Here is a 23,232-nt window from a genome sequence, read left to right on the forward strand (position 1 = left end):
ACATGAGAAGGGGGGAAGTCCTAGAGAACCACAGCTGGGGAAGTAATACGAGAAAGTGTTCCCGTACCTACAGGTGACGAGGAGATTGTGGAAGCAGCGTCTCACGGAACCTGCTGCGCAGAGGCTGCCCCCCAGCGCGCTGAATTCCGAGGACACGTCAAACCTGAGGTGGGAAACTGGGCTTCCTCGGGCCTCCTGGGGGACCGAACCGGTGCCCAGACACCCCCTGAGGCAGGAGTTCCGGCCGCAGCCACGAGGCCACCTCAGGCCGTTGGTGACTACGGACACGTGCGCAGTCGGGCGGACGTCCACACAGAACCGCACACACTAGCGAACACTTTGAAGGAAGCCCCCGGGTCACGGCTACCGGCAGTGGCTGCTCCGGAGGGGATCCGGCACGTCTGAACCGGGCGGAAAAGACCAAACACGGCCGGCACTTGCAGTGAGCTCAGTGCCGCGGCAGAACCGCAAAGCACCTACGCGCACCCGGCCCCGCAACGCCCAGCAAGCAGCCGCCAACATGGCTCCCGCACACCCACGGCCCCGGTGCGGGACGGGATGCGCATGCGCCCACGCCCCCCCTCCCCCCCCCCCCCCCCGCCCCGGCGTCAGATGCGCGGTCCCCCGGCAACGGCCGGACGTCGCGAGGCCGCCGGGAACCCGGAAGTGGGGGGCGAATAGGAGCGAGTGGCGCAGTCAACGGGGCGGGCTCGGCGCGCGGAGGGCGGCGGCGGCAAAGTAGTCCCGGGGGCCAGCGGCCGGTCGGCGGTGGTGCGGCCAGCGCTCGGCACGGCGGAGGGAGCCTCGGCCCTGTCGGCGCGCTCGGAGTGAGCGGCGGCACCGCGCGGCAGCGGAGATGGCGGCGGACAAGGCTGCGGGTGAGTGCGAGGCGAGCCGCTGCGGGCCGCCGTGCCCGCCTCGGGCCTTAGCCGCCTCGAGCGGAGGGATACGCTCCCGCGCGGGGGGCGGTGAGAGCCGGTACATCCCGGGCGGAAGGAGAAACGGCTTCCTCGCCTCGCCAGCTCAGTGCTGTTCTCCTCCGCCGGGGAAGTAGTGCCCCTGCGGCGGCAGGTCTGCTGACCGCCAGCGGCTCAGGTGGCCGGTGCAAGGCGCCGGCGAGGCCCGCCGCCTGTGGGCCTGTGTCCTGGCGGGCCTCGGGGGACGGGGCCCTCCGTGCCCTCGGCGAGGGGGGCTGCGCTGTTGCACCCTCTTGGCCTGGAAGGGCTCGGCGGGGAGGGCGTTAGGGACGTATTGGCGGCGCTGGGTGTCTCACAGAGTTTGATAGCCGCTGCAGAAGTTCAGCTTCTGGGTTAATTCGTTAAACTGGGGCATTCGGAAGGAGCTGGGGAGATGTGAATGCTTCGTGTCGCTGCTTAGTCTCGAGTTCAGTCTGATTCCCTCGGAGTTGCTGCTTTGGTTTCAGGGGATGAGTGGGTCTTGCCTAAACTTGGCCCTGAAAAGACGCTGTAGACAGAAATCGCCGAGATTAAAAAATAAATCATCTGGTAAACACCTGAAATAAATCTTAAGTACAGTTGCTGTGTAACTCATTAGCACTGATGAGCTACTGCTCGTCCATTTCCCATAAGACAACCCTTCGTGCAAGAAGTCCTCTCTGTAGGAAAGGGCCTTCTTCAGGTGGCAGCTCAGTGGGGGTGGAGGAGAGGGCAATGTGGAGGAAAGCCAAAGGGATCTGCTTGTGTTTTGTTGGGGGTTTTTTCAGTTGGTTTTACATGGCGGGAGCATTATTTAAAATTGCCTTAAGCTTTTTTTTTCCCTGGATGCTAAATATGAAACTTCTCAGTAACTGAAAAAGTAGCATACTGTACTGAGTGATGTGTACTAAACTATCCTGTGTTTGTTTATAAGCACTGTAAGCACCTCCTAAACTACAAGAAAAAAAAAATGGGCATTAGGTTTTTTATACTTTTTGTGATTCTTGGAAATGTTGAAGGAACTTTTCAGTTGTACTTTTTAAAAAGAAAAGTACGTGCCCTAATGAATCAAAGGTGTGAGCTATGACAAGATATTCTATGTCCTGTACTTGTTCATAGCAGTGAGTTACAAATAACTTTCCAGTGAGAAGTGTTTGCTTTTTATTGTACAGCATTAACAAAGTATATTATGTTTAGTACTAGTAGTGCAGTGCTTCATAGAAGAAAATGTAGTCTTGGTGACACAAACTGTCATTGTCTTAAAGGCTGGACTCTCTGGTTGGTCTTCATACCACTCAAAATGCTTTTGAACCAAGAGACATGTGATAGATTCCTCCTCTTCCAAGGGAGAGATTATCCCCCTGCCTGTAGAGTTTGTAAATAAAATAAATAATTCCAGAGATGCTCTGGATCTTGGTGTAATTTACAGGGCCTAGAAGCGAGAGAGCTCAGGAACAGCAGTCCTTGGAGATATGGAGAACAGGTATGAGGTTAATGATCGCAGTCACTCTCCAGGTGTCTTTCGGTATGTGTGTTGCTTATATGATGTTGTGGCAGCAAGCCAATGAGGAGAACAATCTCCTTTTCCAGGTGGCAGTCTCATCCTTTTCTTCTCTCTCCTCTCACAGAGCCAGTTTTTCCAGAGTCCTGCTGTCCACTGTGATGTAACTTCTCCAGTAGGAACAGCTGCCTGCTTGTGCAAAGCAAACAAGCCTCTGTGACATAGTGTTTCTGCTGCACAGCCCCAGCATTGCTAACTAGTAGCTAGGAAGATGATTTCCTGACTTGCTGCTTTAACTTCACTCAGTACAGCAGCTTCCTCTAGCTCAAAATCTGAGCAGTTAATTTTTATCTATTTCCAGCTTGCCCCTTTTGCTCCTTGTCGCTAGCCTGACAAGTATTAGTTGTAGAGTTGCTCTGTACTTGTGAAAGTTGGACAGAATGAAAAGTTAAACAGGTCCATGTGTAAATACAATGTAGAGAAAGAAATCTGAGTCCTGTCACTTAAAAAGCAGAGAATCTGCACTGTTTCAGATATTTCAGCTGATAATTGCAGCTGTGTATGGATAGGAGCGTGTCAGTAGTGACTGATGCGCTGTGTTACCCACACCATGTGCTTCTGCAAGAATTCTGGAGATCACTAGATCTGTGCAAGCAAGTGGCATGCTGTATGTTTTGCCAGGGAATGGTTCATCTACCTGTTTAATTTTTAAATGCCTCAAGAAATTTTGAAATCAGTTTTATTTGCAAGCACTTGATAGCCATTTGCAGCCAAGAGAGCAAGAGTACTTTTTTTCTCCCCCCATTTAAGTGGAATTGGAGAGTTCTTTTCAGTATCTTGCACCAGACAGCTTTTAGGTGACTCCTATCTGTGAGAACTCTCGATAATAAAGAACAGCTGAAGCAGTAGATCCTTGTCTAAACAAGAGTGGCAGGATTATAGTAGATTAGAATGATGTCCAGCTCTTTAACAGGTTTCAAGTGTGTTTGGGCAAAAAGGTAGAGAGTGGCGTGGGTTTTTTTTTTTTTCCAAAGGAAAGAGCTGTGCTGGCCTTTAGTTTTATTCTTTCTTAGAAAGCTCCCAGTTCAGGTTTCGCAAACCTGCTTTGTTTACTGAGTCGTAGTAGGTGCAGTTGACAGGATTACAGCCATAAAACTGACTTTATAGGAGAAGTGACAGCTCTTTCTTTGCTTAAAGTAGTCCCTAGTTTAATTTTGTTTTCTTTTAACGTGCTGGCAAACTGGGAGACATAGTGAGATCTGTAGACCTGTCCTGGTTTTACGCTAGGAAATACATCAAACAGCTATACAAGTGATGCTTTTATTACACAACTTAGGCGACAGTTCCTTTGGTTGATCTTTTACTTAACTGAAGACATTTTACTTCAGGATTCAGACTTCCATAAGCCCACCTTCGTTTGAGATGCTTGTTTTACGAAGTTGCATACAAAGGCAGTAATCAGTAACGCACTCGGTGGCTGGTGGCACTCTGCTAGGCAAACCTGTATGTGAGGAACCTCTTGACCAGACTGAGCGTTATCAACTTCAAAAGTTTCAGAGTCTCAAGCCTCTGCACAATGGTTACTTTTGCTAGCATAATCTGAAAGGCATGCTGAGCAAGGAAAGCAGGTAATGTAACTGTTGGCCTGAAAGTTTGAGGGAAGATGCGTTTGCTTATTCACTGCTGTTCTAGAGGCCCTTGGAGGGTGATAGCTTTCTCTTCAGCTGTACAACCATAAGATTTGGAGCAGGAATCAGATCTATTTTTCTATATTTAGCTTGAAGGAGAGGTGCACCTTGTTCCTTTCCTCTTCTGCAGAAAACCTTGGAGCATCAAAACGTTTCTGAGCTTTTTTGTGTTTTAGTTTTTTGTCCTATGTTTCCTTTTCAAGGAAAAGGCAGTGCGAGTGGTGTTGATCAGTGCCTCGTGTGCAGTCAGATTTTATAGCAGGTGCATGCAGTTCTGTAGCCCCTGGAGGATCCATCCCTCCTGAGTACTGAAATTGATGAATCCTGAATTTTATCTGAATCACAGTGGATTGCTTTGTAACTTGCAGGTGTAAGATTGTTGAGATTTTAAAATCAACCTTGATGCCAGATGAAAGTCACAATCAAATATTTACAGTTCTTCCTAAAATGTGTTATTGCATAGGGCAATGGAAGGGATCTCACTATCTTCCCAGCAACAAGCACAAACTAGGAACAGATTACTGCTTTATTCTTACTGTGGATGTTAATTGATTAATCTTCTGTGGTTTGGTTGCCCCTTACTGTCGTTTGGTTTATATTTGTGAATTTTCATAGTCAATAGTGGACAATCCAGATATATTGGTGATTGATGATGGGGAATGGGTTTTACAGTGGAGCTCACAGATAAGTGTTTTCATTTGTTCAAAGTGAAAACAAATTTAGCAGTTTGCATTACATCTGTGAGTTCTGGGGAAGAGAAAGAAGACATTGAATTTATGAAGCCTACCTAGCCTACTAAGATAGCAAAGAGTAGATTAGAGCAAAGCTTCTGCTGTGAAATTCAAGAAATAATTTTCTGCAAAAGCGGAAACTGTTGCTGGTTTATAAAGTCTGTGTTTCAAAAACATTAAATTATTTTTGTATGTTCTAGCACATGAGGTAATGGTGGTAGAAATAAACTGTCTGGTGCAGTGGTTGTGAGGTGTTTTGGATTGTTGTTTTGTTTTGTTTTGTTTTCCTGCAGAAGTTTGTGTTCAGCACGAGGAACAGTTTGGTGGGTTTTTTTTCAGCTTCTTTAACATGGAATGTCTGTACTGTGATTTTTAATGCATCTTCACTGAATTTTTAATTGTATGATGATAAAAGGCTTCAGTTTATTCTTTTTCTGAAAAATGTGCTCAATAGTGACTGAAAAAAAACATTAGGAATCTTATGCAATAGAAATTGAAGACAATTAAAACGTTATTATATTGCTATATAAATGCTCAAAGGGGCCGCCATCATAACTGCTACACACAGTTCTTGTTGTCTTAATCCGGAAAAAGGTATAGTAGAACTGGAGGAGGTTCTGGGAAGCAACATGTGAGGAACATGCAGAATAAACTGTGCCTGCTCACCTCGGAAGAGAGATGGTTCAAAGAAAGATCTGTGAGATTGGGAGTGAGGCTGAAAAAGTAAATGGACAGCATTTGGTCATGTCTTGCAGTAGAATGACTAGGTAGCATTTGGTGGACTATACTGAAGAGTACAAAAGTGTAGGGGTTTTTAAAAAAAAAATACCAGGTCTGTCAGTGATTATTAACAATGATAATTTGATTGCAGCCTCTTATTTAGGGAGACTTACTCTTCCAAAGCAGGGAGCTGGGTGGAAGTTCCAGTGTTTGCTCTGGTTTTTATGTTGTTTCCCAAAGCCTCCCTTGCTTGCTGTTTAGGGAAGAAGCATACAGGATGCATGGGTTTTTCATCTAACCCAGTGTGGTACTTATTTGATGATGCATGGCCTTCACTGCTAATTCTTGTGCAAATAAAGACAATCCTAGTGTATAGTTGCAGCTTTAAAGGGAAATCTAAAATGTATGTGTTGTTGGTTAACTTGCAGGACTTTGGTTATTGATTGAGCACAGTAATTTGGCTAGGATTATTACATTTACATTTTATGGAGAGGAATTCACTAGGAGTATAGGGTAACTTGAGACGTTTTAGTATAGTAGGGAGACAGTGCTGCAGTTATCTGTTATCTGGGAAGTTACTTGTACTTATTGTACTTGAGAACTGGAAGAAACAAAATTTTTAAGCTGAATAACTGTCATCGTGTTTGCAAGCTTTCTTGTAATCTTCTGTCCACTTTACAGATCAAGGTACTGAGAAACACGAAGGAGCAGGCACTTCTGGGATTACTGATCAGGAAAAGGAATTGTCAAGCAGTGCATTACAAGCTTTTCTGGTAAGACAAAGCCAAACTGAGACTTCTAATTTACCACGTAGCTGCTAAACGGGCTTATAGAACTATTTTTCCTGTTTTCTTAGCACAGTTGCAAATGTATTAATGGGATATTATATCAAAATTAGCACTAGTTGTGTTATAAAGACAGCATGTGCATTTTCTGTCTGCTATGATGCAAGGAGACTGAAGGGGGTACTTGAACAAAGTGCACAATAACACGTTTAATCTTGTTTCTTAAATCTTAGTGGCCTTAAAAGCTTTATGGTGAGTTAATTAGAAGAAGCATCCTGCTATTCTGTATCAGTATTGGAAATGTGTGATCATTCTGCAAAATTAATTGCTTCAGGCTAAAAATGTTGTGTTAAAGGGTTAAAAGGAACCACATGTATTTAAAAAACAGCAACCAGACTTTTTTCTAGTAGACTCTTTCTATATTCTTTCATGCTTTGTTCAACAACAAAAAGTGTTGTATACTGTTCTGTCACTTTACATTAAAACATATTCTTCAACACATACACCTACAGGCAGTATTTACTACCTGTTTTGTGTTTCTTGGAAGATTTTTTCGTGTATGTTACTTCAGGTACCAGATCTTTCAGTTTACTACTTTATATTGTCTCCTAATTTTATGTAGTGTAGCAGATGACAGGAAGTGTAATTGCTTTTCCTTTCAGTTGTTGTATCTCTAGCCCCACAATGCCTTGCATAATTCAGTTTTGGATCTGTTAAATAGACTGGAGGAAGAATTTAAATATTGCCTTTTGAGATTCCTGCTTGTATGTTTCAGTCCCTACTTTTATTTTGTCTGGAATGCTGTTACGTGAAGTGTGTGTAGTTGGTCCTTGAACTGACTACAGATTATGTTGTTCACTGATGTCATCTTGAGTGCTTTCTATCTTGGTTACTCTTTTAATAACCTTTTACTCATTGGCATTTGATCCTAAGAGCTGAAGGCACATGAAAGGATCGTCTGGTTTCCACCTTGCTCATGGATCTACATGCCTGGAATACTTTTAATCTGCTGGTGACTTCATCTTTAGTTTTGTACTGGTCCAGTGTATCTTGTTTATCTCATGATCTTTTTCTTGCTTTAAGAACTCCCTGAGTTCATGGAGTTGTGAGGAGCTGACAGATATGAGCAGAATTATCTGGTGCCTTGTTTGCCGATTTTGCTTACTATTGAGAGACTGTAAATAGCTTCGTGGACTGCCTTGCATGCTGCTTTGTCGTATTGCACTTCCAATTTCAGTCTTGATAGAATTACTATAAAATTGTATATTATATTCTAGATCCTGTCCAGTAGAGTGGAGTAAAGGACTGTTAGCTGAGGAAAAACATCACAAAATAAGCTGAGCATTTAAGGTTTTCAGTCCAACTGTGGTTAGAAGCCTTGTTGCTGTGATCTGAAAGCTAATCCTGTTGGAGAGCAGCTCTGAGTGTGAATACATGAAGAAAATCATTGGGAGATGAACTATCCCATTTAAAGAGCATGCCAGCAGTTGAGTCCCTGTATTTATGCACATGATCACTAGGCAATCCATGCTGTTGATACTTAAGAGGTGTGGAAATACTGTGTGTCAATGTCCTGCTACATCTCTCTGTAAATTGTATAACTGCTTTCGCAGGAGACTGGAGGAACTGGGGTGGTTCTGTTGAGAGCAGCCAAAGAGTGGCAACTTTCTTGGGAAGAGCAGAAGGACCTCAGAGCCTTTCTCTGTTGTAATTCTTCCCTTAATAGAGGAAGTTAGGCAGGAGCCCAGGAGAAGCTCCATGGAACAGCCCTTGAGGAGGAAGTGGAGAGTGGTCGTGGTGCTCAAGAGCATAGCTTTTGGTTGTGAAGTGTTGACAGAGATGGAAACAAATCTGCCTGACTGACCAAATTGGAAGTAACCCTGATACAGAAGAGGTGAAGGTGATTATTCCTCTGTAGGAATTGAACAGTAGAGTGTGAAGGATCATTTGGGTTTAACAGTTGCAAGAGTCTGGAGTTCTCTTTGGTTCCTCAATGCCACTAAATTCCTCCTGCACAAATACAGGAAAGACTAAAACTGAAAGTAGAAAGAGGTGAGCCATTCTGAAGGCCTTGCTTATTCCTGAAGTTAAAGGGATTTCTTGATTAAATCATGCCTCAGAGGAGCATCACACTTGGGTCCTAGTTTCTCTTTAGGCACCCCTAGATGATTGAGTACTTCATTCAGCAGCTAAAACTTGTAAGGATATTATTTAAACCTGTACTGGGGAAGTGATACCCTCTTTTTCCAAACTGTTTTAAGCTGACTTCCACAGACTAAATTGTAACTCTCAAGTCTCTCCGGATGAAGTGAAGAATTAACATAAAATGATGGGCTGGGACTTAACGTAAGCAACTGCAGCTGCACAATGTACATGTGATGGAGGAAGATTACGAAAACTGAGGAAATAAAGAATCTTGAAACTCAAAAATAATACGATGAAGAGAAATCAGAATAACACTTTTCATGGAAACATCCATTTATAGTAATTGACTACTTCATTTGTCTTTCCTCCACAAAATTCTTTTTGAAGTTTGGGTATGACCTCAACTTTTAGTCTTGCTTCTTGTGCATATTAATCTGCATAAGTAATGAAGTATGTGTGTAGACGTTTGGCTGGCTTCACTTGCTGTTGATAAAGGCAATACTACTTTGCTCTGTAAACTTACAGAGAATACTTTTATTAAAACTTAGTAGCTCGCTAGTTTAAACTTTGTATCTTCTAATACGTGTTTCTGGTACGTGTGCCATTTCCAGGCTGGAAACTATGATGCTTGTTTACAACACCTAAACACCCTTCAAGACATAAACAAGGATGACTACAAAATAACTTTGAACACTGCTGTTGCAGAGTTCTGTAAAAGTAACCAGACTACAACAGATAATTTGAGACAAACCCTTAACCAGCTGAAAAACCAGGTAATGCAAAAATGCTGACATGGTACTTGATTTTGGGTATTATTAATGGGGGTGAGATCTTCCAGTGAAATAGAAATAGAACTTCTGCCCTCGTCCCCTAGATTCAATACAAGGAATAAGAAAGTAACATTACTTTTAAACCTTTGAGTTTGTTTAATCATTTAGGACACTGTTTTTGTGGTTGTGTTTTTAGTTATTGTTGAAATTGATATGAAGCTGAAATGTTTCAGAGATTATCACCATAGAAATATCTGCTATGTTCTTTCAATAGAAAGTTCCTTGACCTGAAATAGTTTGTGAAATAATAAAAAAGTGAAAATGTTACTTTAGTACTCAATTGTCAGCTTTCTAGTTAATAGTAATATTTTGCTGGATTTATGTGGAACAACAGTAAAGTGTATTAGCTTGTAACTGTTATTGACCAAAATTTAGAAGTTTGTTGTATTTGGATTATTTTTTTAAAATATTTGACACTTTTTTTTTAAATCATAGGTATTGAAAGTTTATGCAATGAGTGGGTTTTTTTCAGGTTCACTCTGTTGTTGAAGAAATGGATGGTTTAGATGATGTTGAAAATAGTATGCTGTACTACAATCAAGCTGTTATTTTGTATCATCTGCGTCAGTACACTGAAGCTATATCAGTTGGGGAGAAGCTGTACCAGTTTATAGAGCCTTTTGGTATGTAGACAGAAGGCAGAGTTTTGTTCATGCCATAACTACAGAAGGATCATTCAACCTGTCTAATTATCAGACAAGTGATTTGTAATTTGCCTAATGTGGTTATAAAAAAGTAGGTAGGCTTCGGAACGAAGAATATGTTTTAGTTATGTCAAGGACAGCAATTGAATTGGGGGGGAAAGGTACTTCAGAAACATTTAGCAGACAAGTATAATGAAACTAAAATGGATTTTTAACAACCTTAAAAGATATTCATATGAATAATATATACAAGCTAATTGAATGATTTAAAATCTAGTATTTTGAATGGTACAGCTTCATGGGTGAGTATGTATGTGTCAGGGCACTCACGTTTTTAAATACCTGCATTAGCTCATGTGTGATTGTATGGCATTAGGTCATGTGTGATTGTATGTGTTCATATCTGGATATAAAGTCTCCAGCTTTTATGAGCTATGGCACCCTGTGTATTGGAATTGCCATACTTGTATGAAATAACTTCATGATCCTCGTTGGATTTTAGAGATGACAAGGCTGAAGGATGTATATGTGCCTGTGTGTCTCAATAAATTCAGTAAATGCTACCATGTTTCTCCTTCAACTCCCCCCAGTTTTCAGTATGCCTGTTCGTGACTTACCCTGTGAAGCCAGCCAAGCAGAGATGTGTTTGTACAAAATCCTTTCTGTGGGATTCTACGTATGCGTATGGCTTCATCTGTCTGTTTAGACAGTGCATCTTTGGTGCTGATCTGCTTAGACCAATTCTCAAAATCTGTAAACGTGAAATACATGTTAAGCTGTCTTTAGTCTATGCTTTTATGCTGATGCTGTTTGAATGAATTACCTTTTTTTTTTTCAGTATACATACTTATCTACATTGTGTAATGTCTGCATCTTTTTTTATGTAATATATTGATTTTTCTGATAACGTTGCATAGATGCACTTTGTTAGTCAATTTTTTTTTTCTTCAGTCATGTTTGGAAGGATTGGTAATTGAGCTGTAAAATCGTCTTTACTCCTTTGCTTTATACAGAAGAGAAGTTTGCCCAGGCTGTGTGCTTCTTGCTTGTAGACTTATACCTGCTAACTTACCAAGCTGAGAAAGCCTTGCATCTACTTGCTGTTCTGGAAAAAATGATTTCACAGGGCAACAATAACAGCAAGAATGGAAAAAATGAGGTAAGCTTAAAATTATGTGAATGCCCGTAAGTCTTTACCAGAAGTATGCTTTAACTCAAACCAAAATTACTCCTTTAAAATACTTTTGAATTATAAAACTATGTTGGATCATCTGTAACTTCAGACAGCAACTTATACATGTTAGTAACTGAGTTAATTGTTAATTAAGTAAGCAATTGTTGTTATTAGTTGTATATCATCCTTCTGTGTAAGAGAATTCTTAAAATACCTCAACTGCAGAGCAACATAGTGTAACACTAATGATAATGTAGAATTCTGGTTTTCATGGCTGGTGTGGTTGGTTGTGGCTTTCGACTGTTAAGCTCAAGTTACACTATTTAGTGGAACATGTGGTGTTTTTGAGTATTAAATACTTGTGTTTTTTCTTCATGTGAGACTGATAAAAATAGCTTACGAAAGAATTTGTAAACTGAATTTAAAAGGTCACTAACAGTAACGCTTCCTTATTTTTTTTGTTTGACACTCAGTCAGGTAATAACACAAATAAAGATTCCTCAAATCAAAAAGCTGAAAGTGGAGCTTTAATAGAAGTTGCTAAATCTAAGATACATCAGGTAAGTGTCTGCATATTTTTTATACAAGAACATCAGTTCAATTTTTTCTTAAAACTGAGTGCTGTCTGCTTGAAATCTAGTTCAGCATGAGTTGTGATGCTCTCTCTCCTTGAATTTCATGTTGTAAAACAAAAGAATGAATTTATCTAACTCTTCCTTTTTGTAAAATCCATGTACAGGAAGAACTGACCTAACACACAAAAAGCACCCCTATTTCATCATTTTTTTAAACTGCAGTTACCTGCGCTGATTTTATATGTTAGACCTCCAACAGTCTAAATCAGCTGAGGTTTTATTTCACTCTACTGTTCTGTGGAAAGATATGTGAAGAAACAAATGCTTCTCTATCAGCATTCACTTACAGGTGTTTTCAGTTTAGTAGGTGAATGTCTGGGATTAAGAAGATAGATTATTTTAATTAGTTTGTCATTTTAAATGCTAGTAGCTGTTTGAGTACAGAGTAGCTGTTGACCATTGAACAAAACATGCATCTGCTTATTGCAAATACAAAGTCTATAAATTTGTTGTTGAAAGTCTGAATAGAATTTCTCTCTTAGGAAGGCATTTTGAACAGCTTTCTACTACCTATTTTTAAGATGTATATAGAATATTCTGTAACAAATCTTCAGGTGTGTTTCATCTTGCAAACCTGCATAAGTTATTGTTTATTATTTAACAAATTTAATTTTTTAACAGTATAAGGTGAGAGCCTATATCCAGATGAAATCACTAAAAGCATGCAAAAGGGAGATCAAATCTGTTATGAATACAGCTGGGAATGTAAGTATTCTTAACGCTATTGTTTTTCTAAGCTAGATCTGTTCTCTTATCTTAAAACTGAATTTGCTAACTTTCTTTACGAAGAAAGGTCTTGTTGAGGATGGATGTCTGAAATAATGCTTTATGTAGTCAGTTTGGTTTGTAATCTCTTTTCTGCAAGTGTAATTAGTGTAGAATTTTCTTATTTGTGCTGGTTTTAGTTGCTCAGAAAAATGCACTTTATTGTTAATGATACCAAAACAGCAGTGAAACACAATATCATAAACAGGTTCAGTTTGCTTTATAGTTTAAGCAGTGCAAAACTGGTGTCATTGGTGGTTTAAACCAGTTCATAAAAGATTAATTCTGAGGTATACAGGTTTTTTGGGGGGTTTTTTTGGTGTTTTCTTTTTGTTGAGATTTTTTGGAGGCTTACCTCTTGCTAGAAAGCAGTTTCTTTTTTTATATAGGAGTTCTCATCTTGGAATTACATCCACCATCCCAGATAAATTCTACATTAACTGAGGAGCAGGGAATGGGAGGAGAGCACTTCCCTTTTGTTGCCAGTCTCAACAGCTGCTAGTTTGACAGAAATCCTTCTGGATCATGAGGTCTCTGTTGGCAGACCAGGAAGACCACAGCCCAGGCGAAAGTTGCTGAACTCCACAGGGAGGGAAGCGTGGGGAGCAGTGTACTAGAAGACAGGTTGGAGAAAGATCCCCTTAAACAAAAAAGGAGATCCTCTGCACTTAGCCATTGCCATGACCGAGTTCTGTAGAATAATGTTGGGTTTTAGAGCAGTGACAAAGAGTATGCTTTGTTTTGTGGTTCAGAGGAGGTGAGTGTTAATCACGTGCTCAATGAAAAAATGCTGCTTCTTGAAAGTATTAGGGCCTAAGCCCATATATTTTTTTAAATGGCAGCAGAGGCAAGCTGTTTGTGGAGTGATTTAACACTAGCAGTAAAAATCATAAAACAAGAGATAATTAATTATTATTTTCTCCTTCACAGTCAGCTCCTTCTCTCTTTCTTAAAAGCAATTTTGAATATTTGAGGGGCAATTATCGTAAAGCGGTCAAACTTCTAAACAGCGCAAACATTGCTGAACATCCAGGCTTCATGAAAACAGGTAAAATAGAAAACATTTATCCTGCAAGTACTTAAATGTGTAGTATAAGAGTACTACTCGTTGATATTAATTTTAAGCATATTAGTGATTACTTAAGGAAGTAGACTGTCAACGTTATGGATTTATATGCTGAGATATGTTTTCGTCTTTCCTGTTGTGCTTCTTCATGTAACACTTGTGTTTTTCATTGAACATCCTTCTAGGCAATGCAGCAGTTGTCTATGAAAATGGATTTGTGAAGGTGTAAACATAGTATTTGCAAGACTCGTATTGGGTCTCTGAATTAAGACGTGAAACAAAAGGCAACATCCTAGATCTAGAATATTTCAGGTTGTACTCAGAGGAGACTATAGCAGTTGTAATGATGATTGTGGGGGAAATGTTTCATGAAGTGTTATAGTTTGACTTTTTTGGATGCCATTTTAAGTTTTGTATCTATCTAGTATATATATGTAGACATGCACAGAAATATAACAGCATGTATATGTATAGTTTTTTATACGTAAAAGGTATTTATATACCTAAATATATATGCTGTGTATATATGCACTCACTGTATATGGTATTATTGAAATATATTTGAGATTGAAAAATATGGAGAGAAAGCTGTCTTGTGTCAGTGAAGAGGATTTAAAAAAATACTTGTACTGTAAAACCAGTGAATTGCTTTACTACATCGTTCAGTGCTGGTTTTGTGATAGTACTCTTAATTTCTTGTGCTGTAAGACCTTTAATCTAGTAGATATTGCTGCATAGATTGCAATTAGATGATAGAAGTCACAGAGCTGGCCCTCTGAAAATTTTGTAAACTTCTGTATTTACGGATAAGTTTCTTAGAAAACATTCAAAATATTTACCATAATGTCTAAGCTAGCATATTTTGACACTTTTCAATAATTTACTGTAACTTACCTTTCTGACAGTTTTTATGCTTAAAATTCTTTTTATAACTTAAAACTTTCTGGGAAGTTTTATTTTCATATAACTTTTTTGCATGAGTTTTTTTTGCACAGTAGAATGTTCACTTAATAGTCTTCCTAGGTTACAATTAAAATAATGTCTGGTTAATTTGTTAATGGTCTATTTCTTTGTTGTTTGGATTTTTAGGTGTTTTTTTTTCTTTTTTCTTTTTTTTTATCAATGGTAACACTGTAAAGCTCCAGTTACCAGCAGATGAGTCAAAAATTTAATTTTCTGTCCTTTATTATTTAGAAGGAACTTCTTATAGTGTACCTGAACATGATGTTTAAGAAGGTGATTGCGTTTCCTGCTTGTATGGTTAGGTTGATGTATTTGTTTATTTTATAAAACTCAGGCAGGTAACATTATTTGAGAATTTCCTTTTTATGAGAGCTATCTGTTAGAAAACTTGAAGTGCTTGCATGCTAAATTCTATGAAAACCTCCAGGTGAACTTACTTCAACTTGTAATCTGTCAAACTGACTTTATACCTGGTTCTCCTAGAATACGGTGCACAAGATCTGGAAGTCTGTGGCTGCTTATATATAGGACATTTCAGGTCAACTGTCCAAGAGAACTAGAATGGTGTACAGAAATGTAGGTTATTAAAATGCTTATGAGGCAGGGATGTAACTGCATAATCCATGAACATCTTGCTGAAGAACGTGTTTGGTAGGCTACCATAATATGCTGACCTGTGAGAGAGTGGTGGGAGCATTTTATGGGCTCAATGACATTTTTCAGTTGATGAAAATGGTCTTTTGCGGTTCTCCTAGGTGAATGCTTAAGGTGTATGTTCTGGAACAATCTTGGCTGCATCCACTTTGCAATGGGAAAGCACAATTTAGGAATTTTTTACTTTAAAAAAGCCTTGCAAGAAAATGATAATGCGTGTGCACAGCTAGGAACGGGCAGCTCAGATCCAGGTAAGATTTTTAATAAATGAAGATACATGGTGGAAGAGGGGTGAGTGAATCAAGAACATAGAGGATAGAAGCTGTTGGTAATGATCAGCAAAATTTGTTCTTTGCAGAGGACAGGATAAGGAAGGTGAGAATTTTGAGGGTAATTTGATTTCAGGGTATAGTTGCTGTTGGCAGAAATAGATGATGATGATGAAATATGTTCTTTTCTTGCTGTTGTGCCATGGGGCTGGGGCAGTTACTTTTCTCTCGTTCATGGTCTTTGACCATCAGTCAGGGAGATATGACAAAATAAAGTTTCTGTGGCCTGTTATGCATCATTAGAGATGTTATTTACAGTCCTGCTGACAATAGGTAGGATCATCAGGACTTGGAAGGATGTGTGGTTGTTTTTTCTTTTGTTTTTTAACTTGGAAGATACAGAAAATGTGGAGCCCATTAAATTAGCATTTGGAAGATGGTGTATTTCTCAAACTTTCTTACTGAACAATTCTCAGACTTGTATGAGAAATGTTCATCTATTGTTTAGTTTTATGGTTTTATGCATCTACTTCTGTTGTAAGTGTACAAAGGACAAGAAAATAAACATTATTATAAGTTTTCTTGCTTTGATTAATAAGTTATAAGGCTTTTTCCTTTTAAAAGTAAATGATTTTATGATGAAGTGATAACTTTTGTTTCTTGTTTTCTTTAAAATCTAGTAGTTATCACACATCTTATTGGTTTTCTTCTTCCTCCCCTGGCCCTGTACCTAAGCGCAGTCTTAGTGTGAAGACAGAAGAAAATGTTTTATGCTTGTTAACAGAAAGGTGGTTTTCTTCTGGAATTTATATGAGTATCGAAGATGTGTATTCTCACAAATCTGGGATTCAGTATTATTATATAACATTTAGCTTGAGTGACAAGGAACATAAGTGGTTAACATTTAATGTATTCAGCCTTTCTTAAAGAATACAATTAATTTCTCTTCGTTGTCAGCTTTGTGGATGGAATTTATTTACAGAGGGAAGCTAGTGAGTTTTGACAATGAAAGGGTTTTTTGCTAGTTTTTGGGTGTTTCCCACAGCTTCCCTCCTCCTCCCAGAGTTATGTTTCCTGCTCTCCTGAGCTGTATGTCCAATATGAGGTAATTCTTTTCTGCAGGTAAAAAATTTTCAGGAAGACCCATGTGTACACTGCTGACTAACAAACGGTATGAGTTGCTCTACAATTGTGGAATTCAGCTCTTGCATATTGGCAGACCTTTAGCTGCCTTTGAATGCCTGATTGAGGCAGTCCAGGTTTATCATTCAAACCCTCGTCTTTGGCTGAGAATAGCAGAGTGCTGCATTGCTGCCAATAAAGGGGTAAGTAGGTTTGCAAATTCCTTATTTTGATTGTAGTATGAAATATATGTGATCACAGAAAGGGGGAAATAATACCTTGAGCTGAACTACGTATTTTAAAGGCCTAATGTTGCAACACCTCTGTGTAAGTCCAGATTAATTATTTTTGTGTATGTGTGTGTTCGCATGTTTAATCTGAAGCTGCAACAGGTGGAGGAGAACTACCGTAGAAACAGTGTCTTGAGACCTGGTGTTTAATCGCCTTTTCTAAGATCAGAAGAGTTTGAGTAGGCTATTAGCAAGACTGGTATGAGATGAAAAAAAAGCACGTAAGTGGCTGTTAGAGCTGCTCTTCTATAAAGTTATAAGTTTTTTGCTGGAAAGGCTGGTTAAGCATGAGTTTGTTTTGGCAATTTACCATCACACTCCTTTGGCCTTCCAACTCATAAATCTGAATGGGTGATCCTGAATTGGTTTGAAGCACATGAGTTTTCTCAAAGTCATCTGATGGTTTACCTTACTTTGTCTTGAAATGATTTCAGAAATAAACATAAAGATACTATTTGGAAAGAAACTTGTATTACTCTCTAATGAGGCATCACTTTATAACATGAAGCAATATGTTCTTTCTATAGCGAATGCTTTCTACTTAAAGTGTAGATACTAACATTAGTAGTTTGACTTGCTATTTATGGATGTTTTGTGATGCCTCACCTTTCCACTCTCATTTCATATTGACTCCAAAATCTTGGCATTTATATATATTTATATATACATAAACACCATATAAAAAAATGTATGTTATATATTGAAAACAAACAGCAACAGCAAAAAACCAGCCCCACAAGTAATTCTGTCTTTTTTGTGTGAACAAAAGAATTAAACTTGCTCAAGAGGATTACAAAGAAATTGTCCGAGCAGCCAGGGATCAGGTTAGTCAAAGTCCTGATAGAATTAAATCTGGCCAGGGATGTCAAGGGCAACACAAAAAGCTTCTATAGGTACATCAGTAATAAAAGGAAGACTAGGGATAATGTGGGCCTTCTCCAGAAGGAAATAGGAGACCTGGTTACCTGGGATATGGAGAAGGCTGAGATACTCCATGACTTTTTTGTCTCAGTCTTCACTGTCAAGTGCTCCAGCCACACTGCCCAAGTCACAGAAGGCAAAGACGGGGACTGGGAGAATGGAGAACTGCCCACTGTAGGAGAAGATCGGGTTTGAGACCAGTTAAGGAGCCTGAAGGGGCACAAGTCCATGGGACCGGATGAGGTGCATCTATCTCTTCTGAGGGAACTGGCAGATGAAGCGGCTAAGCTACTATCTATCATGTTTGAGAAGTTGTGGCACTCCAGTGAAGTTCCCACTGACTGGAAAAGGGGAAACATAACCCCCATTTTTAAAAACGGAAAAAAGGAGGACCCAGGGAACTACAGGTTGGTCGGTCTCACATCTGTGCCTGGCAAGATCATGGAGTGGATCCTCCTGGAAACTGTGCTAGGGCGCATGGAAAACAGAGAAGTGACTGGTGACAGCAAACATGGCTTCACTAAGGGCAATTTGTGTGTGACGAATTTGGTCACCTTCTACAACAGGGTTCATGGATAAGGGGAGAGCAACTGATGTCATCTACCTGGAACTGTGCAAAGCATTTGACACTGTCCCACATGACGTCCTTGTCTCTAAGTTGGAAAGGCGCGGATTTGATGGATAGACCACTTGGTGGACAAGGAATTGGCTGGATGGTCGCACTCAAAGAACCACAGTCAACAGCTCAATATCTGAGTGGAGACCAGTGATGAGTAGCATTCCTCAGGGGTCGGTATTGGGACTGGTGCTGTTTGCCATCTTTTGTCAGCGACATGGACAGTGGGATCAAGTACACCCTCAGCAAGTTTGCCAGTGACACCAAGCTGTGTGGTATGGTCCATATGCTGGAGGGAAGGGAGGCCGTCTAGAGAGACCTTGACAGGCTAGAGAGGTGGGCCTGTGCAAACCTCATGAGGTTCAACAAAGCCAAGTGCAAGGTCCTGCACCTGGGTCAGGGTGACCCCTGGTACCAATACAGGCTGGGGATGAAGGGATTGAGAGCAGCCCTGCAGGGAAGGACTTGGGGGTGCTGGTGGATGAAAAGCTGGACATGAGCCAGCAATGTGCATTTGCAGCCCAGGAAGCCAATCACATCCTGGGCCGCATCAAAAGAAGTATGGCCAGCAGGTTGAGGGGGGTGATTCTCCCCCTCTACTCCACTCTGGTGAGACCCCACCTGCAGTGCTGTGTTCAGCTCTGGGGCCCCAGCACAAGAAAGACATGAATCTGCTCGAGCGGGTCCAGAGGAGGGCCATGAACATGATCAGGGGGCTGGAGCACCTCCCCTGTGAGGACAGGCTGAGAGCTGGGCTTGTTCAGCCTGGAGAAGAGAAGGCTCTGGGGAGACCCTATAGCGGCCTTCCGGTACTTAAAGGGGGCCTGCAGGAACGGTGGGGAGGGACTCTTGGTCAGGGAGGGTAGTGAGAGGATGAGGGTTAATGGTTTCAAACTGAAAGAGGGGAGATTTACATTAGATATGAGGAAGAAATTCTTCACTGTGAGGGTGGTGAGGCACTGGAACAGGCTGCCCAGAGAAGCTGTGGCTGCCCCCTCCCTGGCAGTGTTCAAGGCCAGGCTGGATGGGGCTTTGAGCAACCTGGTCTAGTGGAAAGTGTCCCTGCCCATGGCAGGGGGGTTGGAACCAGGTGACCTTTAAAGGTCCCTTCCAACCCAAACCATTCTGTGATTCTACGATCTTTTTTCTGTTCTCGGTTCTGTACTTCCAAGGATTTATTTTCCTGGACTGCAGAAATAACAAGGTGAAGTCATAGTCAGTGATCATTTGTAGTATCCAAGGAAGGAAACTTTAGGGGCTGCTCTTGGAGGTTTTATATTCACTGTGAGGCCTGATGCACAGACACAACTTTGATAACTTTTGTTGCTGATACTTTGAGGTGGAAGGGTTGTTTTTCTTCCTTTTTTTTTTTTTTTAAAAAAAAAAAATGACTGAAACATCTTGTATTTTTATCTTTAGACTACAGGAATTGCATTACCACTTCTGAAACGATGAGGTTCTAGCTTAAATTTTAGCTGGAGTAGTAGGAGAAAACATACTTTTATCCAGTTGGTATACTTTGTCTACTTTAAGGCTAGACACTATGGTATAAAAGGTATGACCGAAAGTTCGTTGCTACTGTTTTATCAGACCATAAGGCTAGTTTTTTGATGTTTTAATGAATATGGTTATTGAATCAGACTGGTGAATAATGTTTTTTAAAAATAGACTATAGGACTGTGTCCTGGAACTTTATTGGAAGATGCAAAGACTCTTGTGAAGGACTACTGAAAGTATTTGTTAAAGAGAAGCTTCCTTCTCGGGATGTTCTTAATTATTTACAGTTTTCTTGATGTACAAGTAATATAAACTTACTAAATTTATTTTTTTTAATTGTCTACTGTAAATCCACTATCCAAATTCAGGTGTAGCCTCATTTTATAGGACTAAACTGGATGAAGATAAGATGCGCTGATTTCCACTGAAATCTTTGCATGTGATCCTCCTTCTCTTCATGCAGCCAAAACTCATCTAAAGTTTCATTATTTCCCCACTCAATTGCCATAAGAGGTTGAGACTGTAGTGTGGCTAGCCTAAAAGTGGCATAGGCTGAGGAAGCAGAGATCAGACTTCTGCATTCTGAAGCTGTTGTGATCACAGCTGCTGGGGCCTGAATCCCTAACTGCTGAGACTTTGTTCCTCTGCTGGCAAAGTTTCTGGAAACCTGCTGACAGCAAACAGATTGCACGTACTCTGGGGCATCTTGGTTTCAACCTGTTGATCCAGGTCTGTTTAGGATGAGCCTATATATTAAAATTCAGAGGGGTAGGGACAGGATCATTCGTTCTTCTGAATGGAAGACTGCACCAAAATAGTACATCTGTGAAATTAAGAGATGCTGTACTTGATTCCCTGTTTAACTGTAATTGACCCTCTTGTGTGTGGGCAGGATGATGTAATCGGTAATTACATGATCCCATGCAGTTATTTCCACAGTATGCCCATTTTGCTTGGTGCACGGAATGGGTGGGTGGTATTAATTGAACAAACAGCTATATTCACTCTATTATTTTTCTTTCCCTGCCCCTGAATTCTCTCTGTTTTCTTTCTTTGAGTGGCCTCTGTGCCTTTTTTTACTGCATGCTATCTGAATCCTTCCAAATACAAAATTCGTAAATTTTCCCTTGGGAATTTTGATGGTGCTCATTATTTTGGTGTGTCTATTTCAGAAAATTTAAGGTAGTCACAGCTTTATAGCATTATAGATGAGGTTTGCTTATATCCCCATTTCACAGGCACAGCACTGAAGTTTCAAGAGTGTTGGGTCAAAACCACACTGACTTTGTGTATGTGCTGGCTGTTGTCAGATAGTTCTGAATTTTATAAAGCACAGTGAGTTCATGAAGAACAGATTTCTGATTTTGCAATTTTCTTTGTCTATCCTACTGGTTACAAATCCCACGTTGATAAAGACACAGCTGATCATCCCTAGTGGAAAGCTGGGTATGGGAGACAGGATTAACATAGGTTTTGTGCCGAAAAGCAGAGCTAAGGTTCCGTTTACAAGGACGGTGTTTAGCAGTCTGGAAAAGGGAAAGACATGGGACGCTTAATTTACTACAGACTAGCCAAATCAGTAGGTCATGCCAGGCTCCTGAAGCCTAACTTCCTTCCTCCTACGGTTGTGAGGATGTGTTCTACACCACGGAGCTAGAATTCAGGTCATAAAACCAGCTTGCTGTTTCCTAAATTTCCATGCTGTTAGTATTAAAGGTAAAGGGGAGTTGCCTTTAAATTATAAGGTAGATTTGCAACATAAGTGAGGCCCTAAAATCAACAATGTGTTTAATTTGACCTTGTAACTCAATTTGCAATAATATTCCTTGATATCCAAGTATGGATTCATGTTTATGCTCTGAACATCATACAGACAAGTAGTTTTACTGAAGCTAATTTTTACCCATGTTAGTATTTTAGTTTATATAAATGGAAGATGATTCCCTTTCTGCAGTTTTTTAACGCTTTTTCTGAAAGATGTGCTTCATATCCAAACTCACTGTATGTATTTTTTTATTTGACAGTAAATGCCATTATGATGTCAATATTATTCTTCACAATAGATTCTGACAAATTTTCTGAAAAGTGATAGCTATTTAAAATACAGATTTAGGATAATTTTTTTTTTCATTACAACTGCAACTCCTCATCACTAACTTTACTTACCAACAAAATTAAGATCACTCATGGTAAACTAAACAAACCCCGGTAAAGCTGGTGTAGAGATGATTCTTGGGACTGACAATTAGGGTGCTTGACGTTCATTTGACCACCAGAATGTCTGCATACTCAAAAATCTGTTAAACAAGTTAATTTAATGTAACTTTGCACATGTTGTCATTCAGCTTCGTGCTCCCTGTGGGATGGTTTAAGAGCAGCTTTTCCGAGAGCATTTTGAATGCTGCATAAGAGGGAGAGAAGATCGCCAGCGTCACAGTGCCAATTCTGAATATTATTTGGCTGATCATATGATTTCTTTTTAGATATCCTAGTAGTTCTTTTAGTACAACTTGGTTCATTGTTCTTTTGCTTTCAAAACAGGAGAAACTAGGTCAGTAGGCTATCAGACAAGCTGTCAGAACTAATCTGTGGTTACACTGTGTGCAGTAAAATCCCTCTGCAACACAAAGACAATAGAAGGTGCCTGATCCTTCATGGTTCTTAAGATTTAAAATTGTACCCATATAAACTATCAATTCTTACATTGTAGCAGGGTTCAAAGTCATTTTCCAGCTTTCACTTGTTTTCTCAAGCTCTCATTCCACAGCCTTGATATTTTAGTCCTTTTTTTTTTTTTTTTTGTATTTTTTTCTTTTAGACATCAGAACAAGAGACTAAAGGTCTTCCCAGCAAGAAGGGAATTGTGCAGTCTATAGTAGGTCAAGGCTACCACCGTAAGATAGTCCTAGCATCCCAGTCAATACAGAATGTTGTTTATAAGTAAGTATGTTTTCCTTGGGATCTTTATTTTGTTCTCGTAGCTTTCTTAAGGATACATATCTGTTTATCAGGAGTTTTTAAAACTGTCATGAAATAACTGTTCATTTTGGAATTATTAATATAGTGAAGAGAGAGGCGTGCTAAAATGCTTGATGAGTCCTAAACATCATTTGGATGCCTCCTCTTTGGTGGCCAGCAGAGGGCTTAACTGTGTATTCGTTGTAACTAAGAAGGCCATTAAAGCTTAAAATTGATTTCTCTGAACTTTATATTGCCAATTATCTAAATCTGTCCTCTTTTTCTCATTTTAAAAATACGTATTTTCAGTAATCCACTTTAGA

At 40.0% G+C, this 23,232-nt stretch overlaps 1 protein-coding gene across 6 annotated transcripts in view; it reads left to right on the top strand.

Annotated features, from left to right (window-relative positions):
* The first annotated feature begins 842 nt into the window (after positions 1–842).
* CNOT10 (CCR4-NOT transcription complex subunit 10) overlaps positions 843–23,232 on the top strand; it is a 36,794-nt gene continuing 14,404 nt past the window's right edge. For 4 of the 6 annotated variants that reach the window (XM_086467668.1, XM_086467670.1, XM_086467671.1 and 1 more), the window contains exons 1-11: positions 843–878; positions 6,257–6,348; positions 9,117–9,278; positions 9,808–9,958; positions 10,993–11,138; positions 11,627–11,713; positions 12,410–12,493; positions 13,484–13,601; positions 15,338–15,487; positions 16,628–16,830; positions 22,770–22,891. In XM_086467668.1, coding sequence (XP_086323794.1) covers positions 857–878; positions 6,257–6,348; positions 9,117–9,278; positions 9,808–9,958; positions 10,993–11,138; positions 11,627–11,713; positions 12,410–12,493; positions 13,484–13,601; positions 15,338–15,487; positions 16,628–16,830; positions 22,770–22,891 — 1,337 coding nt within the window. In that variant the 5' untranslated portion in view covers positions 843–856. Of the gene's footprint in view, positions 879–1,426; positions 1,506–2,364; positions 2,419–6,256; positions 6,349–9,116; positions 9,279–9,807; positions 9,959–10,992; positions 11,139–11,626; positions 11,714–12,409; positions 12,494–13,483; positions 13,602–15,337; positions 15,488–16,627; positions 16,831–22,769; positions 22,892–23,232 lie in introns of those variants that run through there. The other 2 variants (XM_086467667.1, XM_086467666.1) reach the window with 2 other exon arrangements.

This window comes from Leptosomus discolor, chromosome 7, assembly GCF_034619465.1.
Source record: "Leptosomus discolor isolate bLepDis1 chromosome 7, bLepDis1.hap2, whole genome shotgun sequence".
Classification (NCBI taxonomy): domain Eukaryota; kingdom Metazoa; phylum Chordata; class Aves; order Leptosomiformes; family Leptosomidae; genus Leptosomus; species Leptosomus discolor.